Source organism: Mesoplodon mirus (assembly GCF_964341445.2).
Source record: "Mesoplodon mirus genome assembly, chromosome: 19".
NCBI lineage: Eukaryota > Metazoa > Chordata > Mammalia > Artiodactyla > Ziphiidae > Mesoplodon > Mesoplodon mirus.
The window spans coordinates 50,522,214-50,549,944 of record NC_138995.1 but is presented as its reverse complement, the minus strand read 5'-3'; the positions used below and the strand labels follow the sequence as shown (position 1 = coordinate 50,549,944).

Below are 27,731 nucleotides of genomic sequence, written 5' to 3'. Positions count from 1 at the left end.
AATTTTCATATATTGAGGAATGGGAAAATCATTCTGGTTTATACATAATTTGGCCTGAACTTTATGTTCCTGGAACAGCCTTGTGTCCTGTTTATCATACATTACACATCTGCTTTAACCATTAAAGAAAAAAATGCATGATCCAGAAGTAAAGAATGTCCACTTTGAAGATAAGGATAAATGCCTCCCTTCCTATAAGCCCATGCCAGTTCTCCTTTAAAGATAAAGTTCCTTTCCCAGACGCCAAGCCTATACTGATTCACTGTGTACGTGCTAATCTGTCTCTTTTGAAAGCTTGAAGGAATGTAGCCATGTCATGTTTGATGTACTTTGTTCTGACAAGATATAAAACTATGCTGAAAGCCATGCTTCTCTGGAGCAGTTTCTCAAAACTACTGAGAGGCTATATCCCCCACTATAGTCCTCACCGCAGCTGGAATAAAACTCTCTTCTATTCCTTTTTGTAGATGTTTATTGATTATTTGCATCCACAATAGTTATTCATTTTATATTTAACAAAATTTAATAAGTAATGTTTTATAAGAAGGACATGAAAATGGCCAAAATATAAGGTGATACTCTTAAAGTAAAAAGAAAAAACTCACACATCCTAGAAACTAACTACCGTTAACAAATGTTAGTGTGACTTTCCAGCGATCTTATTACCTGTGTCTTTTAATCTATATTTATGTACTTATAAAATGTTTGAAAACAGTATTACATAGTATACAGCGTTGAGTATTGGTATTCCAATCCGGACTCAGGGTTGTCCTTCCTGAACCTCCCCGGGCCCTTCTCAGACTCCCCCACCCTGAACTCTACTGCTCCCCTTCAGACTCTCCCCCGCCACGTCCCCAACACGCTAGGCTGGTACTACATTTCCCAGACGCCTCCAGGGTGGGCCCTGCCCCTACCGGGCGTCCCTGGGGCCCCGCCCAAATCTTGCTGAAAAGCCGGGACTGCAGGCTGCAGCGTTCCGGCGTTCCGGAGTGAGGACTGCACTTCCCGGCGGCGCCCGGGACCTGGGAATGAATTCTCAGCGGAAACTTGAGCACCCCCTTTCCCCGCCTGTGGGCTACATTTCCCAGAAGTCTCCACGGGCCACAGCCCTTTCTTACCCCTCCGCAGCCACCTATTGCTACCTCGACCTGTGGGTTCGCCCAGGTTCTCGGAGGATGCTCGCGTGCGGCTGGGCGGTCAGGACTGGGCTTCACTGAAGCTTGGAACACGACGCGACTTGGGGCGGAGAAGACCGTTGTGCCGGTTCAGGCTCTAGTTGGATTTTTCCCCCTCTGGACTACATTTCCCCGAGGGCTCCGCGGTGTATGCGGATTCCTGCCGAAGTTCGCTGGCCGTTGTGAGTTGCCGGGAGTTCGGACGCAAAGGATCGGGGGCATTCCAGGTTGCCTCGCTCACTGGTTTGGGGCGGATTCAATCAGACTGGAGTGAGAGGACCCCGGAGAAGTGGACGGTAAGGAGGCTCGGGGCAGGGCTGGGGTCTGTCGGGAGTTTTAAATATGGGTGGCTGTCGGGCATGTCCAAGCTGCGTGGCCGCGCTTGGAAAATAAAGGACGACGGGAAGGGTGGTGCTCTCCAGGCCGCTTGTCCACACTCGGGGGTGGGAGGTATGGGCCGCGCGCCATCACGGGAGGGTGTGGCTTCAGGCTGGCGCGGGGGCGGGCTGGGGATGCCTGGAGGTCAGGGGTGTCGTAGCTGTGTGGCCTCCTGCCTGGGTAGAAAGTCCGTGAGATACTCCCTGGTGTTGGTTTGTGCGCCAGACGTCCGGTGCTCGGCAACCAGTGCCTCGCGGGGCTGTGGTGGGTACCCTATCAAAGCGGGACTCTCTGTGGCTCTGTGTGCGCGCGCCCAATGTGGCCACGTCGCAGCCTCTGCCCTTCGGAGCTGGGAATGGCGCCCTCTTTGTACATTTTTGGTCGGCTCTGAGTGGGTTGCGCGGGTGGGTGGGTTCCGGGCGTCTACCTCAGGCCGGAACTGCGCTCTCATTGCACTCTCCAGCCCAAGAACTGGCACAGCTGCAGCCGCTCGCTCTCCAGCGCAGTGAATGGCGCTCCTGGGGCTGTTTATGGTGGTGTCGGGGGGGGGGGGGTTTCTAGAGCTTTGGGTTGGGACGCCCTCCTTCCACTTCTCTGTTCTTTCACCGTGTGGCCACCAAGGCCCAGGCAGGTGCCCCCAGCCTAAAGGACAGGAATGTGGGAATCTTTAACAGGTGAATCCAATTGGGATGTTTCTTGGAGCCACAGATCTGGGCTCAGTGTAAGATACTGGGGTCTGAAAATACCCAAAGTCAGGCTCTTATGGAGGAAAGAGGCCACAGTCTGGGAGTCTTTCCCAGGACTCCCATCTGGGCCCCTAAGGTCGCCTGCTCTTCTTTTTAATGATGAGAGAGGGTGGTGGGGTTGCAGGCTTCTTTGGTTTGGGGCTCCCTCTCAGTGCCTGGGGTGGGGTAGGGGTTTGTTCTGACTCGGCCTCCTCTGGGCTCCAGGAAGGACCTGCTGTCTCTTAGTTTCTTAACCATTTTCTACCTTTTTCCTTCTCTAAGAATCCAGAAGAGGAGGAGAAAAGAGCTGCTGGGCATCAAAAGTCATGGCGGAGGTAAGTTGTATTTGCAGTTTTCTTCTTGGAAAGGGCTTCTCTGTTTTCAGGACACTATCCTATTTCAGGATTCTAGCCAAGAGATTTACAGTAGTGATTTGGAGAAAGGGGAGGAGACGGTTTCCTCTTCAACTAGCCAGGAACCTAAACCTGGGCTGTCTGCCTTGCATACATTGTCTTATCTGATCTGGATTTTCCATTTCCCTGGATTTTGTTCAGTGCTATAACAGTCTTGACAGGATGTGCCTACGTGGTTTGGCAGGGAAGTTGAAGAACAGAATAAGTTAAGTGTCACTAATTTCTTTGTTGTCCCCTCCAGAGTCACATGCAGTAGCCTATTTGCTTCCAAATTTCTAACAGCCTGGAATGCCTGCCTGCCCCCTTCAGATTTAGATATCCCCCCCCAAATAGAAATAACCTAATTGCTCTCTTTCTAACGATTAAAGTTATATAGGATTTTTGCAAAAATTTCAAAATTTGAGTAAGTTATTAAAGTTTATGGCCCATGGTCCCACCACCTAGAGGTTAATCACTATTAATGTTTTAAAATTATTTTGTCTGCACGTATGTGTGGGTATGTAATTTTGTTTACAGAATGGGATCATATTACTAATGGAAGCAACTAACTTATTGGGTGTTTACTTTGAGCTACTTGTATTTGAAGTCCTTGATATGTGTTATCTTGTTGAAGCCACATAACAACCCAATGAGTCAGTTATGACTGTTTTTCATTAATTCAGTGATACTTTTTCCCCCCACATTTTAACTTCTCTGAAATCAGGATGGGTTTTTCAATTCCCTGTAAGTTATAGTTTCATTGATTGCATTTTTTTTCTTTCGTGGTATATAAAGTAATGGTGGCTTTACAGTCAGTGGCATCTGAGATTTTATGAAATATATTATTATTCTAAGTTGACAGATGAGAAAATAGATTCTGTTAAGTCACTTGGTCCAAAATTACAGTTAATAAATGGTACAGTTGGGATTTCTAAATTGCCTACTGATTTCCTTTGCCCGTTTGTCAGTTTATACGTTAAGCATATTTTCTCTGTCATTTATAGGTTGTTTTAGAAATATTTTTTCACGGTTAATGTATGTTTTGTGTGTTTTTAAGATTCACAGTTTTCAAAAAATGTTCTCTTTATGTCATGCCAGAAGGTCTTCTCCACAAAAATAGAAAGTCACTCATTTTTCTAAAGTACTTTCGTCTAAACAATTTAATCCTTAAGGTATCTGGTTTGAGATATAACTAGAGAATGTTAGCTGTAAAATTCCTAGTTGATTTTAAAGAATGGCATGGTATTTGTAGTATGTGAGATTCGGGGTTTTATGTGTCTGAGTGTAAGTCTTCCTTTATTAATTCTGTCCACTTGCTTTTCAAGGATTCTTTTCACCCTAAAGACTAAAGAAATATTCTTTCTTTTCTGGATGAATCAGTTTCTTCCTTTCTCTTTGACTTTTCTGAATCCTGTGAGAACTTACTGAGTTTGTCTTCCAATTTCCATTCTGGCCGGACCCTTCCTAAGATTCTCAGGAGAGGACCACATTCTCCCCATCAATTCTCAGCACATTTTGGTGAGGAAGAAAGTCTCGCTCCCCTTTGCCCTCCAACCTTCGACTGTCCATTTCTCCTTCTGTTTCCTCCTCTCCTCAGAGTGATCATCGTCCTTTCGCTGTATTAATAAGAGGCTCTGCACTGCATAAAAGGGTAGAGTCTTACCCCATTTCCACCATTTATTAGCTCTCAGACCATGGCTTCCTCATAACTTCTTCTGTATAATGTAGTCTACAGGGTTTGGGGAATATGCTGGTAATGGAAATTCACCTGAATGTGCACTTACACCAGCAACCGGGAGGTCCCCAACTCCTACTTCCTGATGTCCCCAACATTCAGTGCAGTGGCAGATCCCTTTGCATCTGTCCCTTTCCTGCTCCTTGGTCTCATGCCCTGTGACCTCACTCCACTGTCTGTGTGCCAGATGAGACTTTTGTGGAAGTGGGTGATACGTTGATTTAATTGTACTCCCTGGCTCTAGGCTATTCCTCCAAAATAAAACAGTCCAGTTGTGTCACTTCCTTTATTCAGTGAATCCCTGTTACTTTCAGGATAAAGCTCTAGCTCTTTCACATTCATTGTTTATTTACTAAAAAGCACATTCTTTATTTACTAGAGCACCAATCATAGTATTGGAGTAAAGTGGTGAGTGAAGATGGTATGTTTAGTCCTGGCAGAGGTGACCGTCACCCAAGACCTTTCTGTTCTGATCCCTTTGGACTTCTTCAGCATCGCTTCTATCTACTCCTTGCCCAGAATCCCTCACCAGTTACCCCAGTGAACTGTCTGCTCCTCAGACACACAGGATTCAATTAGTCTCCCTCTCTACCTCCAACTTACCACGTTCACTCTGCTTGGAATGCTGCTTGGTCTGTTTTTGTTTGCTGGAGTTCTGTTCCTTTTCAGGGCCCCAGTTAATCTTCTACATGTTACAGGAAATTCTTCACATACCCCTCAACCTAAGTAAGTCACTGTACCTCATTTCCCATAGGAAGTTTCTTCTACTTGTAATCGGAGCTCATGTGTCCTGCTTAAAATCCCTGACCTGTGAGGGAATTCCCTGGTGGTCCAGTGGTTAGGACTGCACACGTTCACTGCCCAGGGCGCGGGTTCAATCCCTGCTCGGGGAACTAAGATCCCGCAGTCCACATGGCACGGCAAAAAAAAAAAAAAAAAACCCTGACCTGTGAGAAGCTCTGAAGGTCTCGTGAGCTGATACTTGTTTTCAGTCTCATTCCTCTGCCCCCCTCTGACTTGACTTTAGCCTTTCTCAGAACGCCCAGTGCTATCTCTGGCCTCCATGGCACAAGAAGCACAAGAGGGGCGCTTACCCCTCACCACCACTTTCTCAAGGTTCTGTGAAGCCTACTTCACTTTCCTGATTACGCTTGCTGCCTCTGAGTGACTGCATTCCCCTGTGTTGCATCTGTTCTTATCACACTGTGTTGTAACTCTCGTTTAAAAACTGCTTTTATTAAATGTTGAATAGTAAAAAATGTTTATGGTGTGGTGAATGACTGAACACCCATATTTAAGAAGTAGGGCATTAAGCATTGTTAAAAAACCCCATGTGGGCTGTGAATCATCCCGATCCAACTCCCTTTTCTGCCCTTCAGGGGTAACTGTTATTCTGAATTTTATGTTTTTCTTTCCCTTGCTTTTCTTTACAGTTTTAATCATATGTGTTTATTGTCATTTTAAAATTTGATATAAATAAAATCAAACTGTTTGGAATCTTCTGCAACTTCATTACTTGTCTCTCAACGTATATTCATGAGATTCATTCACATTGTGAATTTATCCTACTGTATAGCCATCCACTGTATAAATATATAGATTTTTTCTTTCATATTACAGTCATTATTCCTGTGAACATCCTTGAATTTGTCTCTTGGTATCATGCACAAGAATTTCTCTAGGTATATAACTGGAAATGGAATTGTTGGGTCATAGGGTATGTGCATCTTTAATCTCACTAGACATTGCCCAGTTGTTCTAGTGTTTATACCCAGTAATAAATCCTGTTACTTCATATCCTCACCAAATACTTGGTACTGTCAGACTTCAATTTTTACCCATTTGGTGGGCGTGAATTGCTATGTTATTCTGAATTTAAATGTGCGTATCTTGGTTTTAAATGAGGTTGAGCTCCCCTTTCATGCTTTCTCTTCTCTGAAGTACCATTTTTCTACTGAGTTTTATATTTCCAGTTTTTCGTTCCCTTTAATGCTTTGTAAGCATTCCTTAAATATTGTGGCTTGTCAGTCATATGTGCTGTACATGCTTTCTCTCATTTTTTGTCTTGACTTCTAACCTTTAGATAGTAGAAATTCTCAATTTTAATGCCATCAAATTTAACACTGTTTTCCTTTACTAATTTATGTATGTCTTGTTTAAGAAATCTCTTTTGTCCTAAGAGTAAAGATATTCTCCCATAATGTTTTCTATAAATGGTTTTGTTTTGCCTTTTGTGTTTAAGCTTTTAATTCACTTGAGGTTGATTTTTACCATGGTGTATGGCAAGGGTCCGATTTTACTTTTTCCATTCGGCTAACTAACATCCCAGCATCATTTATGGAAAAGGCCATTGCAAAGTTTTAGGCAAACTGCACAGCCTAAGGGAATAAACCCTGTAAGACTGCCTGCTCTCACTTCAGACACCAGCTGCAAGTTTGAAGGCCCCAGGGCCACCCTCACTTCAGACCAGCTGGCTATAAATTTAGAAATTCTCACAACCACCCTCAGGTTCAACAGTTTATTAGAAAGACCCACAGAACTCACTGAAAGCTATTATATTCATGGTCACATTTATTACAGGGAAAGGATACATTAAAATTAGCCAAGGGATCACTATATTGTACACCTGTAGCATATAATATTGTACATCAACTATACTTCGATGAAAAAAACTTGCAGTCTTACTGGACAGATAGAACAATAACAGCAACAAAATTAGCCAAGGGAAAAGATGCGTAGGATAGAATCTGGGAGGGTTCCAGACTTGAAGTTTACCTTCCCAATATTGATATGTGACAACATGCAGGGAAGCTCACCTGAGCTCAGTGTCTAGAGTTTTTATTGAGGCTTCACTGCATAGGCAAGATTGAATCATTTTCACGTGGTTAAATGCAGTCTCCAGCATCTCCCTTCCCTACTTGCCTGGAAGTCAAGCTGATATCACATAACCCAAAGCCCTGAGGTTCTGATTACATGGTTGGTCTTTCTGGCATGGCCAGCCCCTACCCTGCATCGTTTCGTTAGCATAAACTAACATATGTGGTCTTGGGGGCCCACCATAAATAATAAAGACACTCCTGTCACTTGGGCAATTCCAAGTGTTTAGAGGTTGTCCTATTAGCTAGACAAAGGCAAGAATCTCTCTTTGGAGGCCAAATTTCTTACTCCACAATCATCCTTTCCTCTCTGTACTTCAGTGGCAATTCTGTCATAAATTAAGTTCATCTATCTATCTATCTATCTATCTCAATATATGCTCTTTGGTCTATTCTGTCCTTTCTAATCCACTGGTCTGTTTGTTTTTCCCCGCTGGCCTATTTGTCTATCCTTCCACCAAAACCACATTGTCTTAATTAAGACAGCTTGGTAATAATATTTGATATTTGGTAAGTCATGTTCCTCTACCATCATAGTCTTATCCTCGAAGAGTGACTTAGCTGTTTCTGGCCTTTGGATTCTCCATATAAATTTTAGAATTGGCTGGTCAGGTTATGTAGAAACCCAGTTGGGCTATCAATTCGTACAGCATTGAATCTTTGATCGTTTTGTGGAATGTTGACATTTTTACAGTATTGAGTTTTCCTCTCACTCTGTGGTATAACTCTGCTGATTTCAGTCTTGTATAATGGTTTCCAATAAAGTTTTTTAACTGGAGTCTTACATGTCTTTTGTTAATTTTATTCCTAGGTATTTTAATATTTTGTGGTTTTTGTAAATGGTATTAATTTTTAGACTAATTTTCTCATTGTTTCTTGTATACACACATGAAATTGATTTTTAGATAATGATTTTATATCCATCCAACTTGCTGAACTCTCATTTATTGTAATATCTTGTAGGTTCTTTTGGATTTGGGGTCATCTAACTTAGATAATCATATCATTGATGAATAAGGACACTTTTTGTGTGTAAATAATTGTGTTATCTGTAAATATTGATGTTTTCCTTTTTTCAGTCTTTATTTGGTGCTAATTCTTGTCTTATCACACTGGCTCCATCTCCCAGAACAGTATTGACTGGTGAGAATGTGGGCACCTTTTTTTAGTCCCAGTTTTAGAGAGGATTCCTTTGATGTTTCACTTCTATTTATGATGCTTTCTCTTGGATTTTTGGTTTTTTTCAAGATGTCCTTTATCAGGTTAGAGACATTACTTTTTATTCCTAATTTGCTCTGAATTTTTAATCACGAATGAATATTGAATTCTTTGAAACACCTTTCTACATCTCTTGAGGTGATCTTATGGATTTTCTCTTTTAATTTGCTAATGTGCTTAGTGACTTTAATTGATTTCTAAAATCATTTATACCTTGTTATACCAGGAGAAACCTAACTTGGCCATGATGTATTACGATTCTTTTTCATATTGCTGAATTCAGTTTGCTAATAATTTATTTAGAATTTTTACATCTGGGCTTCCCTGGTGGCGCAGTGGTTGAGAGTCTGCCTGCCGATGCAGGGGACACGGGTTCGTGCCCCGGTCCGGGAAGATCCCACATGTTGCGCAGCAGCTAGGCCCATGAGCCATGGCCGCTGAGCCTACGCATCCGGAGCCTGTGCTCCGCAACTGGAGAGGCCACAACAGTGAGAGGCCCGCGTACCACAAAAAGAAAAAAAGAAAAAAGAATTTTTACATCTGCAACATGTATAAGCTTGGCCTATAATTTCCATTTTTCATAAAATCTTTATGCAAGTTATGTTGTCAAGGTTACTCTAGTCCAGTAGTCAGCAAACTGTGGCCCTGGCCTGTAAAAGCCAAGAATGTTTTCTACATTTTTAAATGGTTAGAAAAAAAATTAAAAGAAGAATAATATTTTATGACATATGAAAATGGTATAATTTAGATTTCAGTGTCCATAAATAAGGCTTTATTGGAACATAGCCACACTCATTCATTCATGTAATGTCTACGGCTACTTCCATGCCCCTGTGAGAGTAGAGTAGTTGCAAGAGACAGTAATGACCCACAGACTTTAAAATATTTACTTGGGCTTCCCTGGTGGCGTACTGGTTAAGAATCTGCCTGCCAATGCAGCCGACATGGATTTGAGCCCTGGTCCGGGAAGATCCCACATGCTGCGGAGCAACTAAGCCTGTGCACCACAACTACTGAGCCTGTGCTCTAGAGCCCACGAGCCACAACTACTGAAGCCCTCGTACCTAGAGCCCGTGCTCTGCAACAAGAGAAGCCACGCAATGAGACGCCTGTGCGCAGCAACAAAGACCCAATGCAGCAAAAATAAATAAATAAGTAAAATTTTAAGCATAAAATATTTACTTTCTGTCCCTTTATAGAAAAAGTTTGCTGACTTCTGGTCTAGCCTCATAAAGTATGTCATAGTGTTCCCTTCTCTCCTTTTTTTTTTTCCCCCTTGGTAGGATGGGGGGAGGCTTTGAGTGCAGTGTTAATCAAAATCTTCACTTCATGGCACATTGTTATTGGTCTGGGCAAGGTTGTTCTCTTGTTCTGATTATTTATTTACTTCTCTTCCATTCCATTCCAATCCTATTAAGGTGCATCTTTTTATTAGTATGTATTCATGAAAAATGTTTGTGTCTTGTCTTAAAGTCCAGTGTGGTCAGTTTTTCTGAATCTTCCAGATATGATTGAGGTGATTATTATTTGAGTTGGGTACATTTTTCTGTATGTGGCCAGTAAATCAAGCTCACTAGTTTTATTATTTAAACGTTCTCTATTTTTACTGACTTTTTATCTGTGTTATCTATCAGTTATTTTGAGAGGTATGTTAAATCTCCCATAATGATGAGGGTTTATCTGTCATAATTTTGTTCCTTTTTGTTTTGTGTGTATGTGTGTGTACTATATATATTTATTATTTGTTAGGTGTGTACATGTTATCTATTAGCCTTTTACTTACAGTCTTTCTGGATGTTTATGTTTTGGATGTGTCTCTTATAAACAGCATATAACTGGGCTTTGGTTTTTGACCAACTGTATCTTTTAATGAAAGCATTTAGTCTATACAGTGGTTGTAATTACTGACATAATTGAAAGTATCTTTGTTGACTTAGTTTGTGCTTTTTATTCTACCTTTTCTGTATTTTATTATCTCATTCCCTTTTCCCTTCTGTGAGTTCGAAAGTTATAAACTATGTTTGTTTATTTATTGGTTACCTTAGACATCTTAACATACTTTCTTACCAGTGTCTGAAAGTAAAGAACATCTTTATGCTCTTGCTGAATAGTATAAGGAACTAGATATTCCAGCTATCAAGCAGCTTATATTGTAGTCAGGTATTTTTCTTTCATTGTTTTTTTTTAGTCCATAAAACATTTTTATTATTTTATATATTGAATGTTAGCTTAGTTTATCCACATTTTTGCCATTTTAAAGAACGGCACCATTCACCATTCTTACATCTCAAACCCTCTATCTGGGAACACTTTCCTTTAGTTGGAAGTACATACATTAATGAATTTCTGTTCTTTTGGCTTTTTGAAAATGTTTTTATTTGTCCTCCCTTGTGAGAGAGAATTTTTATTCTGTCATCTCTGATTTACATTGTTGCTGTTGAATAGACATCTGTCAGTCAGACTGTTATTCTTTTGTAGACAATCTGTCTTTAATATCAAATTACTTTTAACATAGTCTCTGTTTTTAATGCTCTGCAGTTTTGATATAATTGCCCTGGATTTCTTTTTATTTATTGTTTGAGACTCATTTGGCTTCTGAATAATGCTTTCTTTTGCCAGTTATGAAAATTTCTTAGCCATTATGTCTTCAATTATTACCTTTTTCAGTCCTTTCTCCTTTTTTCTTCTAGAGCTCTAGTTAGGTATCTGTTAAACCTTCTTACTTTATCTTCTTAACCTCTTATACTTTACCACATTGTCTTTGATAGCATTCTGTGTAATTTCTTTTTAAATATTTCAGTCCAGTAATTTTTCTCTTCAGAGATATTTATTCCAGCCATTGTATGATTTAATTTTAGGTATTGTGGTTTTTATTCTAGAAGTTTTAAATTATTTTCTTTTAAATCTGCCTGTTATTTTCGTGGAGTTTTGTTTCTTAATACCTTACCCTCTTTTTAAAAAACATATACCTGCGTTATCTGCATAATATGTAAATTTTTGCAGGTGTGATCTTTTCCCTCCAACATTTTATTATGGAAATTTTCAAATATAATGAAAGTTGAAACAGTTCATTTTCCTGACTATTGGATCATGGAATTATGCCTCTTTGCATGTTTCATTTTTATTTAATTTTTTTATTTAGGTGAAATTCACATAACATACAATTAATCATTTTAAAGTGTACAGTTCAGTGGCATTAGTTCATTCACAATGTTGTGTTGTTTTATTATTTTTGACTCTTTGGTCATTTTCCTTGGAATTCTACCCATGGATTCTTGAGGTCTGGATGAAGGTTGTTCCTCTAGGACACATCTGGGCTTGCTTCCTCCAGGAGCACTGCCAAACCAGAACCACGTTAAAGTAGATTCATAGATGGTAGGTTTTTTAGATTCACTTTAGTAATAGGAATGTGAGCTGAGACCTGTGTGAGGGCTAATTTGTGGTTACAGTTCCTCAGGGGAGAATATTTTCCTTCCACCAGCAGCCAGAGTTCAAGTCAGGCAATTTTCCTTGTAGCCCCTGAGAATGGGAGTGCTGCTTCTACTTTTCCCTTACTCTGAGGGCCTGGTCCTAGAGGTCCGAGGTCTTTGCAGTGCAGAACCAATTGGACTCCCATCTGGCCAGCTGTAGGCTTGATCTCCTCTCTCCCTGCCCTTTAAGGTCATGAATATAAAAGCTTATGGTCATCTGGGCCCAGCAGAGGTTCTTTGGTAAAATAAGCGTCAGTGGCTCAGCACACTCCTCTTCGTTCCCATTTTGACTTAGTTTTAGCCTCTCGAGATTATTTTCCGTCTTTGCCAGTTCATCATTACATTCCGTTAAAATCTTTTTAATACTCAGTACATTGTTTTTCAGCTGGTGATTTGGTCGTGGTAACCAGTACCCCACAGAGCTTGATGTCTGGTGATTGTCTCTATTTTTCTGTTTTTCTCCCTGATTCTGAGCTTTTTAAGGACAAATGCTGGGTCAGACTCATCATGTTCCCAGTGCCCACACAGAGCCAGAGTCATGGGGGATTTTGGTTGAAATTTTTGGATAAAGGAATTTTGTTTGCAGAACTGCTTCTTTCCTCCCTTTCCCTTCTACCTTTAATTTTCCCTCATAGAGTGCTGTGCTCAGCAGTGACAAACAGAGCAGACCAAGCATTTTCTGCTTCCCTAAGTGCAGAGTCCAGCTCAGGGTTCTTGCAAAGGATCAGGAAATCCCTGGCTGCATCTGCAAGAATCAGAAGTGGAAGGCATTCAGATATAGAGGGAGAAATCTAGATTTAAAGCCCAGCAATGCCATTGCTTACTGCAGATTTGAGTAAATGACTTCACTTCTCTAACCTAAAGTTTCCTTTGTGTTAAGATTCATAGGCCTCTCCTGAGGATTAATACATACAAGGCACCAGGAACTTAAAGTGCTTAATGCGCAATAATTGTGCTTGAGATGCAGTGAACACTGCCTATCAGCAGGAAGGCTGAGGGTGGGGTGAGAAGGAATAATGTCAGGCAGGAAAGCCATGGGTGATCTTGGTTGGGAACCAGAATGTACTGGCCACGAGGATTCTGAGAATTACGGTTTCATGTACTGGCTCAGTACTGGTGATTCTGGATAGGGTCTTTGTGGAAAGAGGTTCCAGTTTGGGCTCTAAGGGCCCTAGTTCTGGGTTATGGGAACAAAGCCAAGGAGGTACCTGAGTCTTAGGCCTGGAGGGGGCTGGAGACCTCTGTCGCAGAAACCGTCCAGGGCTGGGCCTGCCTAAATATCCTGTGCTCCTGGGCCTGAGGGTGCCGTCATGTCGTTGAGATGCCTCCATGGCTGCGGATCTCAGTGTCTTTCAGGTAGAACAAGGGTCTACCCAGGGCAGGTTAGAGCAGGCCCTTCTGGGCTCAGATGAGCTCCTGACAGTGGGAAAGGTATTTCTTCTGAATACATTATGGACAGTTGGATTCCCTGGGATTCAGGGAAAGCAAAGGTTTGTTATTCTCCTTCAAATCAAGAAAGAGAAAGAGACTCTGTGCGTGTGTGTGTACGCACGCGGTTGCCAAAAGCAGGAAGATAGGAACAGAAGAGGAGAGAGGAAAATTCATTTTCAGTCCATTGGGAATTCTGAGGTCAGTCTGGTGACTCAGGGCTGCTCTTGCTTCTTCTTCCTTTGCCTTTTTAAGCTTGCTTTTCTCTTAGATGAGCCCAGGATATAAATGATCTGGTTTTGCAACCCTAAAAGCCATTGTTTATATGAATTGATGTTTCTTCTCTCCTTCATTGAAAGCATTTTTTATTCTTGAAGATTTGAACAGTGGATTTCTTTTTCCTGAAACTGCCTGCCTCCCTGAGCCTTTCCAAGGGACTTGTTCCCCACTTCTTCCTATTCCAATGAGTGATGCTACCAAAGGCTGCTGTCCCATAATTGTCTCTGTTCTCCAACAAATGTTTAGCTATTTATTCAGAAAACCCCTTAGCATTCCATAAGTGCTTATCCTTCCACCAGGAGTACTGATGGAATGGGAAAATCAACCCTTGCTGAAAATTTTATACCTCCCTTGTTCGAGCTGTGCTTTGATGAAGTGGAGGTGAGTCATTAAGTGAGATTCCATGTTGCAAACTTGGGTTTTCCAGATAAACAAGAAGGTAATTGACACTGATTTGTTGCATTCTCAGTATTTACCCATATCTTTAGCTTTGAGATTTTTTTTTGACTGGGAATATGGTAGATTCAGTATATGAAGTTATGTGATATTCCAAGGAGTCTGTGGGTCCATTTTGAACTTGTGTGGTGTATACTCATCTTGGGTCACATCAGTGTGAGTCTGGATCTTACTCCATCAGTCCTAGTAGTTCTGGAACAAGGAGAGTATAGTTAGGGACAACTTATTGTAACAGGAACAATTTAACCAGATGCATAAATTATTGAGAAGTAACGACTTTTGTAACAGCAAGAGAACTTGTCTAAGCTAGTGCTGCAAAATAAGAACATTGAATACATAAGATGGGGCATCATACAGCCAATGAAATTGATGTCTATTTATAGCGACATGGAAAACAGCTAGGATTGAATATGAACCTGAGTTTTTAAGAAATTAAATCACATAAGTTATATCCAAATCCTATGTTCAGAGAGAGAGATTTTTAAAGATATCTTTGAATTCTTCAGACTTTTTTTTTTTTTTTTTTTTTTTTTTTTTTTGCTGTTCCGCACGGCTTGTGGGATCTTAGTTCCCCTATTAGAGATTGAACCCAGGCCCTTGGCAGTGAGAACGCTGAGTCCTAACCATTGGACCGCCAGGGAATTCCTGAATTCTTCAGACTTCTAAACAAAATTTTAAAATGAGAGAATGGAAGGAGATGGTCACAGTGTTATGTGCTGAACATAACATGTGCTATGTACATGTATGTACAGCTTCATTTAATTGGAAGACACCAATTATCTGGACTTTATCCACCCAGGCCTGGGAATAAACAATGGAAGAGGATAATGCCAAGAGGTTATATCTGTAGTAGCAAGCATGTTTAAGAATGATTTGTACAACACAAGGAATGTAACCAATATTTTATAATAACTATAAATGGAATATAACTTAAAAATTGTGAGTCACTGTTATATACGTGAAACATATAATTTGTACATCAACTGTACCTCAATTAAAAAAAAAAAAGAATGATGTGCACACCAAGGACGTGTGCTGTGATCATCCCTGTTTCCACACTGACCTATCCATGTTTTCTTTCTTTTTTTTTCCTAATAGAAGTATAATCAATTTATTGATACAATGTTGTGTTAGTTTCAGGTGTACAGCAAAGTGATTCAGTTATACATATATTTTTTTCAGATTCTTTTCCCTTATAGGTTATTACAAAATATTGAGTGTAGTTCTCTCTTCTATACAGTAGGTACTTATTGATTATCTGTTTTATAAAGCGTAGTGTATATATGTTAATCCCAAACTCCTAATTTATCTCTCCCCCACCCACCTTTCCCCTTTGGTAACCATAAGTTTGTATTCTATGTCTGTGGGTCTATTTCTGTTTTGTATATAAGTTCATTTGTATCTTTTTTTAAATCTATTTATTTATTTTTATAAATTTATTTATTTTATTTTTATTTATTTTTGGCTGTGTTGGGTCTTTCTTGCTGCGTGCGGACTTTTTCTACTTGTGGCGAGCGGGGGCTACTCTTCGTTGCAGTGTGTGGGCTTCTCATTGTGGTGGCTTCTCTTGCTGCAGAGCACGGGTTCTAGGCGTGCAGGCTTCAGTAGTTGCAGCATGTGGGCTCAGTAGTTGTGGCTCTCAGGCTCTAGAGTGCAGGCTCAGTAGTTGTAACGCACGGGCTTAGTTGCTCCACGGCATGTGGGATCTTCCCAGCCCAGGGTTCGAACCCATGTCCCCTGCATTGGCAGGCAGATTCTTTACCACTGCGCCACCAGGGAAGCCCGTATCTTTTTTTTTTAGATTCCACATATAAGCAATATCATATATTTGTCTTTCTCTGTCTGGCTTACTTCACTTAGTATGATAATCTCTAGGTCCATCCATGTTGCCACAAATGGCATTATTTCATTCCTTTTTTGTGGCTGAGTAATATTCCATTGTATAAATGTGCCACATTGTCTTTATCCATTTATCTGTAGATGGACATTAAGGTTACTTCCATGTCTTGGCTATTGTCAGTAGTGCTGCAGTGAACACTGGGGTGCACGTATCTTTTTGAATTATGGTTGTCTCTGGATATATGCCCAGGAGCGGCTTGCAGGATCATATGGTAGCTCTGTTTTTAGTTTTTTAAGGAACCTCCATGCTGTTTTCCATAGTGGCTGTATCAGTTTACATTCCCACCAACAGTGTAGGAGGGTTCCCTTTTCTCCACACCCTATCCAGCATTTATTCTTTGTAGATGTTTTTTTTTTTTTTTTTTTTTTTTTTTTTTTTTTTGCAGTACGCAGGCCTCTCACTGTTGTGGCCTCTCCCGTTGTGGAACACAGGCTCCGGACGCGCAGGCTCAGCGGCCATGGCTCACGGGCCTAGCCGCTCCGTGGCATGTGGGATCTTCCCGGACCGGGGCACGAACCCCTGTCCCCTGCATCGGCAGGCGGACTCTCAACCACTGCGCTACCAGGGAAGCCCTCTTTATAGACTTTTTGATGATGGCCATTGTGACTGGTGTGAGGTGATACCTCATTGTAGTTTTGATTTGCATTTTTCTAATAATTAGCAATGTTGAGCATCTTTTCATGTACCTTTTGGCCATCTGTATGTCTTCTTTGGAGAAATGTCTATTTAGGTCTTCTGCCTATTTTTTGATTGGGTTGTTTGTTTTTGATATTGAGCTGTTGACTTACTCGTGTTGAAAGGTCCAGCACATCCTGTTTTCCCAACAGTGTTCCCCTATTGAATTGCTTTCTCAAAATTTCTTTTATTTTATTGTAAAGATTTTGCCCGTTAATTTCTGTTTGTTTTTACCTGTGGTTTCAGGACTTGAAGTTCAAAGATGTGGCCATTTACTTCACTCAAAAGGAGTGGGAGTGCTTGCACTCTGCTCAGAAGGATTTGTACCGAGATGTGATGTTGGAGAATTATAATACCCTGATCTCACTGGGTAAGTTTACCTGCCCTCCAAAATTCAGAATTGGCCTTCTGGAATTCTTATGTTTATTGTTATAAATTTCTTGCGAGTGCCTCCCAAGTGCTTGACTGAATTAATGATTCTTGCTTAACAAAGAATGCTTTTTGTGCCTTGTGAAGTTAGAAATTGGCTGCTCCATCAGACTTTATCTTCTTCATCCCTTCCTTTGACCCTTAATTTACTTACTCCTCTTTCCTGATAATCATGGACTGATTTTAATTCTGGGACACCCACAACATAACTTGGTCTTTTTTTTCTTTCTTGAACAGGATTTTCTGATTCTAAGCCAGATGTGATCTCCTTATTGGAGCAGGGGAAGGAACCTTGGATGGTTAACAGCAAGGAGACAAAAGAATGGTGCCCAGGTGAGTAGTGGTTACTCATATGGGGAAGGCCATGGCAGGTGGTCACCCACCTGGCCTGTGAGAAGGCAGGCAGCACTTCTGAGATGTTGGTAGGAAAGCTCCCTGAAAAGCCTGAGATCTGGAGAAGAAAGTAAGGATGTGTCAGCATGAGCCCCCAAATTTTCATTCCACTCACCACTTTCATGCTACCCTTGCTCTTATTCCTTCTGATTTCAGGAAGGAAGTGCCTTCCTCTTTCCCACGAGACAACCATTTTCCCTGCACTTTGGGTCCAGTTTTGTCCTGACTTAAAAATAGCTCTGTTGAGATATAATTGGCATATCATAAAATTCATTCATTTAAAGATACAGTTCAGTGGCTTTTAGTATATTCAGAGTTTTGCAAGCATGACAACAATCTAACTTTAAAACATTTTCCTTTATCCCAAAATGAAACCCCATACCCGTTAGTGGTCACTCCCCACACCCAGCCCTATGCAACGACTAATCTGCCTTCTGTCTATAGAGCTGGCCGTTTTAGACATTTCATATTAATGAAATCGCACAGCACGTAGTCTTTGTGACTGGCTTCTTACAATTAGCAGAATGTTTGTTTTCAAAGTTCATACATGCTGTAGCATATACTACTACTTCATTTCTTTATATTGCCAAATAGTATTCCATGTTGTGACTGTAGCACATTTTGTTTATCCATTCATCAAATGATGGACATTTGGATGGTTTTCCACTTTTAGGCTACTATGAATAATGCTTCACTTTTCCTACTTTGTTGAATGTGTTTATTATGAAAGGGTTTTAGAATACTTTTATTAACTGCTTTTTCTACATATATTGAGATATGTGGTCTGTATCCTTTGTTCTATTAATATGGTATATTGCATTGATACAGTTTTGGGTGTTAAACCAACTTTGCATTGCCCAGGTAAATCACACTTGGTCATGATGTATTACCCTTTCTATTTGTTGGTGGATTTAGTTTGGTTTTAATTGTTGAGGATTTTTGTATCTATATTAAATAAGGGATATTGATCTATAGTTTTCTTGTGATGCCTTTTTCTGGTTTTGATATCAGGGTAGTAGTGGCCTGAGAATTCATTGGAAAGTATTCCCTCCTCTTCTGTTTTTTTGAAGTGTTTGTGAGGGATTTGTATTTGAAGTGTTTGTGAACGATTTGTATTAAGTTTTCTTTAAGTGTTTAGTAGAATTCAGCAGTAAAGCCATCTGGTCCTGGGTTTTTCTTTGTGGGAAGGTTTTTATTTTATTATTATTATTATTTATTTTGGCTGTGTTGGGTCTTCGTTGCTTTGCACAGGCCCCCTCTAGTTGTGGCCAGCGGGGGCCACCTCTCTCTGGGGTGCACTGGCTTCTCCCTGCGGTGGCCTCTCCCGTGGTGGAGCATGGGCTCTAGGCACGCGGGCTGGGAAGATTTTAAAATTACTGTTCAATCTCTTTGTAGGTCTATTCATATGTTCTCTTTCCTCTTGAGTTAGTTTTGGTAGTTGTCTTTCTAGGAATTTGTCCATTTCATCTAAGTGATCTAATTTGTTGCATATAGTTGTTCATAGTATTCCCTAGAAATCCTTTTAATTTCTGTAATGTTGGTAGTCATATCCCCACTTTCATTCCTGGTATTATTATGAATCTTCTTTTTTCCTTGGTCATTCTAGCTAAAGTTTGTCAGTTTGTTGATCTTTTCAAAGAACCAACTTATAGTTATGTTGATTTTCTCTATTTTTTTTCTCTTTTGTTTATCTTCCCTCTTTATTTCCTTCCTTCTGGTATCTTTGGGTTTAGTTTGCTCTTCTTTTTCTAGTTCCTTAGGTGTATAAGTTAGATTATGGATTTGAGATCTTTCGTGGTTTTAATATAGGCAATTTTAGCTGTACATTTCCCTTTAAGACCTGTTTTAACCATATCCCATGAGTTTTGGTATGTTGAGTTTTCATTTCATTCAAACTGAAAAGTATTTTCTAATTTCTCTTGTAATTTCTTCTTTGATTCATTGGTTTTTTAAGAGTGTGTTGTTTTCTGTTTCCTTGTTGATCTGGCAGGTCAAACTATCTGTTATTGAAAGTAGAGCATTAAAGTCTTCAATTTGTTGAATTGCCACTTTTTCCCTTTAATTCTGTAGGTTTTTGCTTCCATGTATTTTCGGGCTCTATTATTAGGTGCATATATACTTACAACTGTTACATAATTTCCTGATGCATTGACCTCCTTATCATTATATAGTAATTATAAAATTATAAAATTGTCATTATAAAATTGTCAATTATAAAATTTCCTTTGTCCCTAGTTATAATTTTTGTCTTAAAGTCTGTTTTGTCTGATAATAGTAGTTATTGAAGCTCACTTTTGTAATTGAAGTATAGTTGATTTACAGTGTTGTGTTAATTTCTACTGTACAGCAAAGTGATTCAGTTCTACATATATATACATATTCTTTTTCATATTCTTTCCATTATGGTTTATCACAGTATATTGAATATAGTTCCCTGTGCTGTACAATAGGACCTTGTTGTTTATCCACTCTCTGTATAATAAGTTTGCATCTGCTAATCCCAAACTCCCAATCCATCCGTCCCCACACCCACCCCCTTTGGCAGCCACAAGTCTGTTCTCTATGTCTGTGAGTCTGTTTCATATATAAGTTCATTTGTGTCATATTTTAGATTCCACATATAAGTGATACATATGATATATGTCTTTCTCTTTCTGACATACTTCATTTAGTATGATAATGTTTAGGCCCATCCATGTTGCTGCAACATGGATGGACATTATTTCATTCTTTTTTTATGGCTGAGTAGTAGTCCATTGTATATGTACCACATCTTCTTTACCCATTCCTCTGTCAATGGACATTTAGGTTGCTTCCATGTCTTGGCTATTGTAAATAGTGCTGCAGTGAACATTGGGGTGCATGTATCTTTTCAAAGTATTGTTTTCTCCAGATATATGCCCAGGAGATGATGGCCTTTTTGATGATGGCCTTTCTGACCAGGATGAGGTGGTACCTCACTGTAGTTTTGATTTGCATTTCTCTAATAATTAACAATGTTGAACATCTTTTCATATATTTGTTGGCCATCTGTATGTCTGTTTAGGTCTTCTGCCTATTTTTTGATTGGGCTGTTATTGAGTAGGATTACATAGATTTTTATTGTTGTGTAAAACTATCAATATTCTAGGACACTGGTTTTTGGCACATGAACAGATTTGCTCTAATGGCACAGGCTTGCTTCTGCGTTAACTGCCATATGCATCGGAAGTGATGTAGGGAGAGCATTTTGAAGCTGGGAAGGAATCAGAGGCAGGAAGACACCTCTATCACCTGTTAAATAATTAGAAGCATGGAGTGATAACTGAATCTCAAGTCACTCTCCTAATCTCATTATCTTTAGCTTATTTCCATCTGAATACACGTAATCTACTGATTAGTTTATTTAACATTAATTGAACTGTATGCTGGGGTTGGTTATATCACAGAGCATACAATAAGTATTATGTTAGTTCTAGGCCACTTAGGGAGAAATTATACCAGTAGATAAACTGATGAACAAATATGTAATTCCAGAACTGAGAAAAAGATCGAGGGCAAAGAACAGGATACATGACAGAAAATTAAGATATTTAGAATGAGAGAAACTGGCCATGGAGAGATCCTGGAACACAAAACATTCATGGAAGATGAAACATTTCCTGAAAGGGTCTAAGATGAGAAAGTAATTGGCATGATATGGGAGTCAAATGGATGCCAGCATAGTGAGCTCATGGTGAGTCAAGGTGAGAGCACCTCAAAATGAAGGTGAATAGGGAAGCAGGGGCCAGATACTATAGAGTTTTGCAGGTCTGGTAGGGAATTTTGTATTTTTTTTGAAGTGCAGTGGGAAAGACACTGTATTTAAACAGTGAGTGCCACACTTTGAGTTGCCTCAATCAGGGAGGGAGATTAAAAATATATATATGAATGGCCATTCATTCACCAAACAGTCATTGAGTATTTACTCTGTATAGGTACAGTGAAGGGTGAGCAGACAATACAGAAATAAACAAGTTAAAATATAATCTGTTGAGTTTAGAGGTGAAATATACTAATGTCTGCAAGATGGATTGATGGATGGAGGGGTAGATAGATGTGTGAAAACGCAAGTAGAGCCAAATGTTTATTGTAGAATCTAGCTAGTGGGAATATGGGGGTTCCCTGTCTGATTCTTTTCATTTTTCTTTATGTTTGAAAGTTTTCATAATAATGTTGGAGAAATGGATTAAATGACATGTGTACTGCAGAAAAGTGCAGTAAGTAGAGTGATGAGGGTCCTGTTTTGTAAAGCGTGGTCTCTTGGGGAATCCCCAGGTGGCCCAGTGGTTAGGACTCGGTGCTTTCATTGCCAGGGTCCGGATTCAATCCCTGGTTGGGGAATTGAGATGCCATGGGGCATGGCCAAAAAAAAAAAAATAGTGGTCTCTTAAGTCGGTGTTTGCATAGAGGTCAGAATGAAGTAATTGAATGAGCCATATTGATACCTTAGGGAAGATATTTGCAGGCAGAGATTCTGAAGGAGAGGTGGGCTTGGCAAGTTTGAACATCCAGTTGGTCAGGGAGCTGGAACAGAGTCAGCTAAGCGGAGGAGACAGCCAGTGAGGTTAGAGTGAGGTAGTGAAGGACAAGTTCAGGGAAGGCCCTGTAGATCACAGGAGGATTTTGACTTTTACTCTGCATGAGAGGGAAATACAGTGGAGAATTTTGAGCAGAAGAGTGGCATGATCTAGCTTATTTTAACAAGAACAGTACAGCCACTGTGTTCGGTGTGGAATATAAGGAGGACATAGGGAGATACTCCAAGATTCTGTTAATCTTGGTGAGGGATGGCTTCAGACAAGGTGATCGCCACTAGAGATAATAGTAGAAGTAGTCAAAACCTGGATATATTTGAGGCTAGAGATGAGAGGACTTGCTGTTAGATAATGTCCTACTCCTTTAGATTCTCATTTAGTTGGTTGGGTCCTGGACATTATGTTTTTAACAGGTTCCCCAGCTGATTCTGATTCTTACCAGAGGTGAAGAATCACCTCCTTCACAAGCTTCCCTCATTTTCTCTGTTCTTATTCCCCCCAACCCTTTTTTTCAAGTTGTAATGCAGTGTTAAGAGTTTACATTATTCACTATTTTTAGTTTGTCATTTCTACCTTAGAACTTTCCTTTCTCCTACAATGTGAAAATACCCACTATTTTCTTTGTTATCTTACAGACTGGGAGTCTAGAAGAGAAACCAAGATGCTAAAGAAGGACAGTTATGAAGTTCAATCACTGCAACCAGAGATAACAAAAAGACTTACAGGCTCTACCCTTGAGTACCCTAGGGTCAGAAGTAACAGAGAAATCAGATGCCACTTGGAGAGGCTACAGGAAGGACGTTTCAGACAAGCCACAATAACCTCTGAAGAAAGATCCACTTCCATTCAACGCACAGATCATAGAACACCTCGGACAACTCATACTGGAGCAAAATCCTGTGAATCCAAGGAATGTAAGACTTTCAGGTACCAATCACACCATAGTCAACATGAAAGAAGTCATAATAAGGAAAAAGACTCTAAATGTGGAGAATGTAGGAAAGCCGTTAATAGTAGGTCAGACTTGATTAAGCATCAGAGAATTCATGAAAGCAAAAAAAGTGATGAAAATAAGAAATGTGCCTTTATTCGTGATGCTCAGGTTACTAAATCTCAGAGCATTAATACTGCCGAGAAACCTCATAAATGTAAGGAATGTGGGAAAGCCTTTCATTCTAACTCGCAACTTAGTAAGCATCAAAGGATTCATATAGATGAGAAACCCTATAAGTGTACAGAGTGTGGAAAGCCATTTCCATCTACCTCACAACTTAATTTACATCAGAGAATTCATACTGATGAGAAATACTATGAATGTAAGGAGTGTGGGAAAGCCTTTACCCGTCCCTCACACCTTCTTCGACATCAGAGAATCCATACTGGTGAGAAACCCTATAAGTGTAAGGAATGTGGGGAAGCTTTTCGTTATGACACACAACTTAGTCTTCATCAGATAATTCATACTGGTGAAAGACGCTATGAATGTAAGGAATGTGGGAAGGTCTATAGTTGTGCCTCACAACTGAATCTACATCAAAGAATTCATACTGGTGAGAAACCTCATAAATGTAAGGAATGTGGGAAAGCTTTTATCTCTGATTCACATCTTGTCCGACATCAGAGTGTTCATACTGGTGAGAAACCATATACATGTAAGCAGTGTGGGAAGTCTTTTCGTCGTGGCTCAGAACTTACCAGACATCAGAGAGCTCACACAGGTGAGAAACCTTATAAATGTCGGGAATGTGAAATGGCCTTTACTTGTAGCACAGAACTTATCCGACATCAAAAAGTTCACACTGGTGAGAGACCCCATAAATGTAAGGAATGTGGGAAGGCTTTTATTCGAAGGTCAGAACTTACTCATCACAAGAGGAGTCATAGTGGTGAAAAACCCTATGAGTGTAAGGAATGTGGGAAGGCCTTTGGTCGTGGCTCAGAACTTAGTCGACACCAGAAGATTCATACTGGTGAGAAACCCTATGAATGTAAGGAATGTGGGAAAGCCTTTATTCGTGGCTCACACCTTAGTCAACATCAAAGAATTCATACAGGACAGAGGAGTGAATGAAGACATGTGGGAAGCTCGGAATTTAATTGACACCTGGAAATTCATACTAGTAAAACACAAACAAAAACCCCTGTAATTGTAAGGAATATGGGAAAGCATTTAAGGATAACAACTTAATATCAGAGTTCATACTGTGGATGTGAAGCAGTCCAGAATTTGATATTTGTTACTGATTAAAAACCTTATAAATGTTATGAATTGGGAGGGGTGTATTTGTGTTTCAGAATTTATTAGACATCAGAGTTCAATCAATTGGTGAAAAAGTGAAAAACTCCATGAATATAAAGAAAGTGGGAAGGCTTATTAGGAAAGCAGTGTTAGAGACATTAATCATTCTAACTTTTCTCAACATCAAGGGTCATTAGCCCTTATGGGAAATCAGGAGTCATAATATAAATATTTATAAGGAGCACGAATTTGCTTTAGCTAACTAATTATTCAACTGATAATTCATACTAGAGGAAGGCTACATTGTTAAAAAATTCTTCCATTCCATTCAACTCTTGTTAAATGTTTGCAAGCTCATTCTCTAAAATTAATCTGAACTGAATCAGAGTGGGAAAGGATTTAACCAATATTTAGTGTTTACTTGGCTTCACCATTATTACTTATTTCTTATAGGGCTAATGACTTAACCAAATTCTCTCATTTATCAATTAGTAATATTAGCACCATATTTCTTAGTAGCATTGTGTACATTGTATCCCTTAGAATAGTGTCTGGCTCATATTGAAAGTGTGTTAAATAAGAGGGGCTTTATTCTTAATTTTGTTTTCCTAATTGTGTATTAGAGATCATATGAGAGGAAGGCCTTATGTGTGCAGTGACTATCTGAACATCTTACATCATCTTTCTTCATGGAATGTTAGATAATTCCTTCTGGAGAAAAATTTTAAAACAGAAGCTTTTCATAGGTTGCCCTTTTCCCCATTAGGGGATTCATAATGTAAAGAACCCCAGTAGAATACAAGTGGGGTGCTGTGAGGTCAGAGGGAAGACTTAGATAATTTTTTTTTAAGACCTTCCAAAAAAACAAGAGACATATGCCATGATCTCTGGCCTCTCTTTTAGTGAATTAGAAAATAAAGCCTCAAGGCTTCCCTGGTGGCGCAGTGGTTGAGAGTCTGCCTGCTGATGCAGGGGACACGGGTTCGTGCCCTGCTCCGGGAAGATCCCACATACCGCCGAGCAGCTAAGCCCGTGCGCCACAACTACTGAGCCTGTACTCTAGAGCCCGTGAGCCACAACTACTGAGCCCGAGTGCGCCTAGAGCCCGTGCTCTGCAACAAGAGAAGCCACCTAATGAGAAGCCCGGGCACCGCAACGAAGAGTAGCCCCCACTCGCCACTTAGCCCACGCGCAGCAACAAAGACCCATCGCAGCCAAAAATTAAAAAATAAATGAATTAATTTTTTTTAGAAAAAGAAATCAAGGCAAATTATCATTAGGCAGATTGTCATTCAAATGAATGACAAAGAGACAACTTCATGTTAAAATTTGTAGGATGCAACCAAAGCTTTACTCTGAGGGAATTTAACTTCTTTCAATATATGTAGAAAACAGGGAAAATTCAAAGCGAGGATTCATTCTCACTTCCTTATACTTAGTGTGCTGCCTATTCCTGGTAGGTTCCCAGTAAACATCTGTTGATCAGAGGAACGAGAGAGTGAATGAATAAGCATCCAACTCTAGTATGTTGAGGTGCTCTAACAAAATAAGTGCAGAGCCCAAAAACACCTTAAACTTTTTGAAATGAAAAAGATTGCACCCTAGAAAGAAAGAGCTCAAGCATCATAAGTGAGAAAGGATATGTAACTACAGAAATGAAGGAGATGAAGAAATAAGCCAATATTGTTTGGCTGACACTGTTGGTTTCCTGTCCATTGGTATTAACCATTCTCCCTTTGCCAGGATTGCCTGCTGCCCACCTAAGTCTAAATGCCAGATGCCCTCCTAATTGCTTTGCAGCTGGGCATGTGTGTAACAGTCCCGGCCATAGAAGATCTAAGCAAAAAGTCTGCAGGTGAGCTTCAGTTAAATATTGTTTACTAACAAAATAGGAGGAAATGGTCTTCCTATATACAGGATGCATGTCTCTGTGTGATACCTGGAATTATGGCCATTTTGCAACCAGGGGAGGTGAGAAACTGAGATTGGCACAGGAATAACTTGTGTCTTTGACATTATTGAGATGATGAAACAATTCAGAACTACCCTGTGCCCGGACGGGTGTGAACTAAGAAATTCCGTGCCTATCTGTTATAAGTTTATATTCAACTTTATATATCCGAATCCTGGAAAAAAATATTTTCCTATACATACACGTTTATTCCACTTCAGTAAGATGAGAAAATGTTTATATTCAGCTTTTTATAGTGTATGTGAAATTATAGAAAAAGCATTATTTTCTTAAACGTATATGTGTGTGTGTATATATACAACTTTGATTTGTTAAGATGTAGGAAATGTCTGTTTGCATTCAGCGTCTCACAGTATATGTTTATATGCAATTTTTTTAGTATGTCTGAAATCCAGGAAAAGTAGTAGTTTCCTGAATATAGTAAGAACCAAGAAAAAACTAATTAAAGAGCTACACCATATAATTCCTCTAGTACTAGAGTAGATAAAATCTAAGTCTTTAAGATATAAAGAGTATCAGCTATGAGGCTAACACAATCCCTATACCAAACTTGGAAAAGGACAGCATCCAGCTCAAATCAGCTATAAAAATAATCCATTGTACTCAGTGGTATATGAGTATTCCAATTAAAATAGCAAGTCAAATCTAGCAGCCTATTAAAAGAAAACAGAGGGGTTGTTTTGTCTAGAATGAAATGGTTCATGACCTGATCTGTCAGATTGTAAAAAATGTGATGTATAAATGTAGTGTTTGCACGTTGAAAACTAGACACTAAAACAACTTATCCCCTGAAAGTAGTAAACTATTAACAGCATATGCATATTCAACTGCTGCGAGGTCACTGCATTGTCCTCTTAATCACACCTCATGGGGTGTAGTCAGTCACAGCATTTGGAATAATCACCATCCAGTATATTCCACCTTTGCCCCACACTTTAGAAAAATATTACATACTAAGTTTAATGTAAACATGTATTATGTGACAGATTAAATCGGTCATAGCTAAATATCAATCAACCCATTGGAGGACAATTTATAACAAAAATTTGAGCATTTTTTTTTTAAAGAGGGAAATGATTACTAAATTTTATCTATATTTTCTCTACAATTTCTAACATTTTTTGAGTTAAAATAAATGTTATAGTTATAATGAATGTCAAGAAATGATTCTCTGTAGACTGGGGGTTGCCAAGGGGGAGGGGGATGGGAGAGGGTTGGATTGGGAGTTTGGGATTAGCAGATGCAAACTGGTATATATAGAATGGATAACAACAAGGTCCTACTGTATAGCACAGGGAACTATATTCAATATCCTGCGATAAACCATAATGGAAAAGAATATGAAAAAATATATGTATAACTGAGTCACTTTACAGCATTAATTAACACAACATTGTAATTGAACTATACTTCAATAAAAAATTTTAAAAAGAAA

The 27,731-nt window shown here is 39.6% G+C and overlaps 1 protein-coding gene across 2 annotated transcripts; it reads left to right on the top strand.

The window, feature by feature from the left end:
- The first annotated feature begins 938 nt into the window (after positions 1–938).
- LOC309795546 (uncharacterized protein) lies at positions 939–27,731 on the top strand. 2 transcript variants are annotated; one of them, XM_082607969.1, is made up of 5 exons: positions 939–1,471; positions 2,561–2,613; positions 16,954–17,077; positions 17,374–17,469; positions 22,721–27,731. In XM_082607969.1, the coding sequence occupies exons 2-5, from the start codon at positions 2,605–2,607 to the stop codon at positions 24,154–24,156; spliced, it is 1,665 nt and encodes a 554-aa protein (XP_082464095.1). In that variant the 5' UTR covers positions 939–1,471; positions 2,561–2,604; the 3' UTR covers positions 24,157–27,731. The 2 variants fall into 2 exon arrangements, with proteins under 2 accessions (XP_082464095.1, XP_082464094.1); XM_082607968.1 differs by lacking the exon at positions 939–1,471 and adding an exon at positions 2,193–2,227.

Coding starts and splice junctions, on each gene's coding strand:
- LOC309795546 (XM_082607968.1), top strand. Junction 2,614..16,953: donor CATCAAAAGTCATGGCGGAG/GTAAGTTGTATT, acceptor CTGTGGTTTCAG/GACTTGAAGTTCAAAGATGT. Junction 17,078..17,373: donor TAATACCCTGATCTCACTGG/GTAAGTTTACCT, acceptor TTTCTTGAACAG/GATTTTCTGATTCTAAGCCA.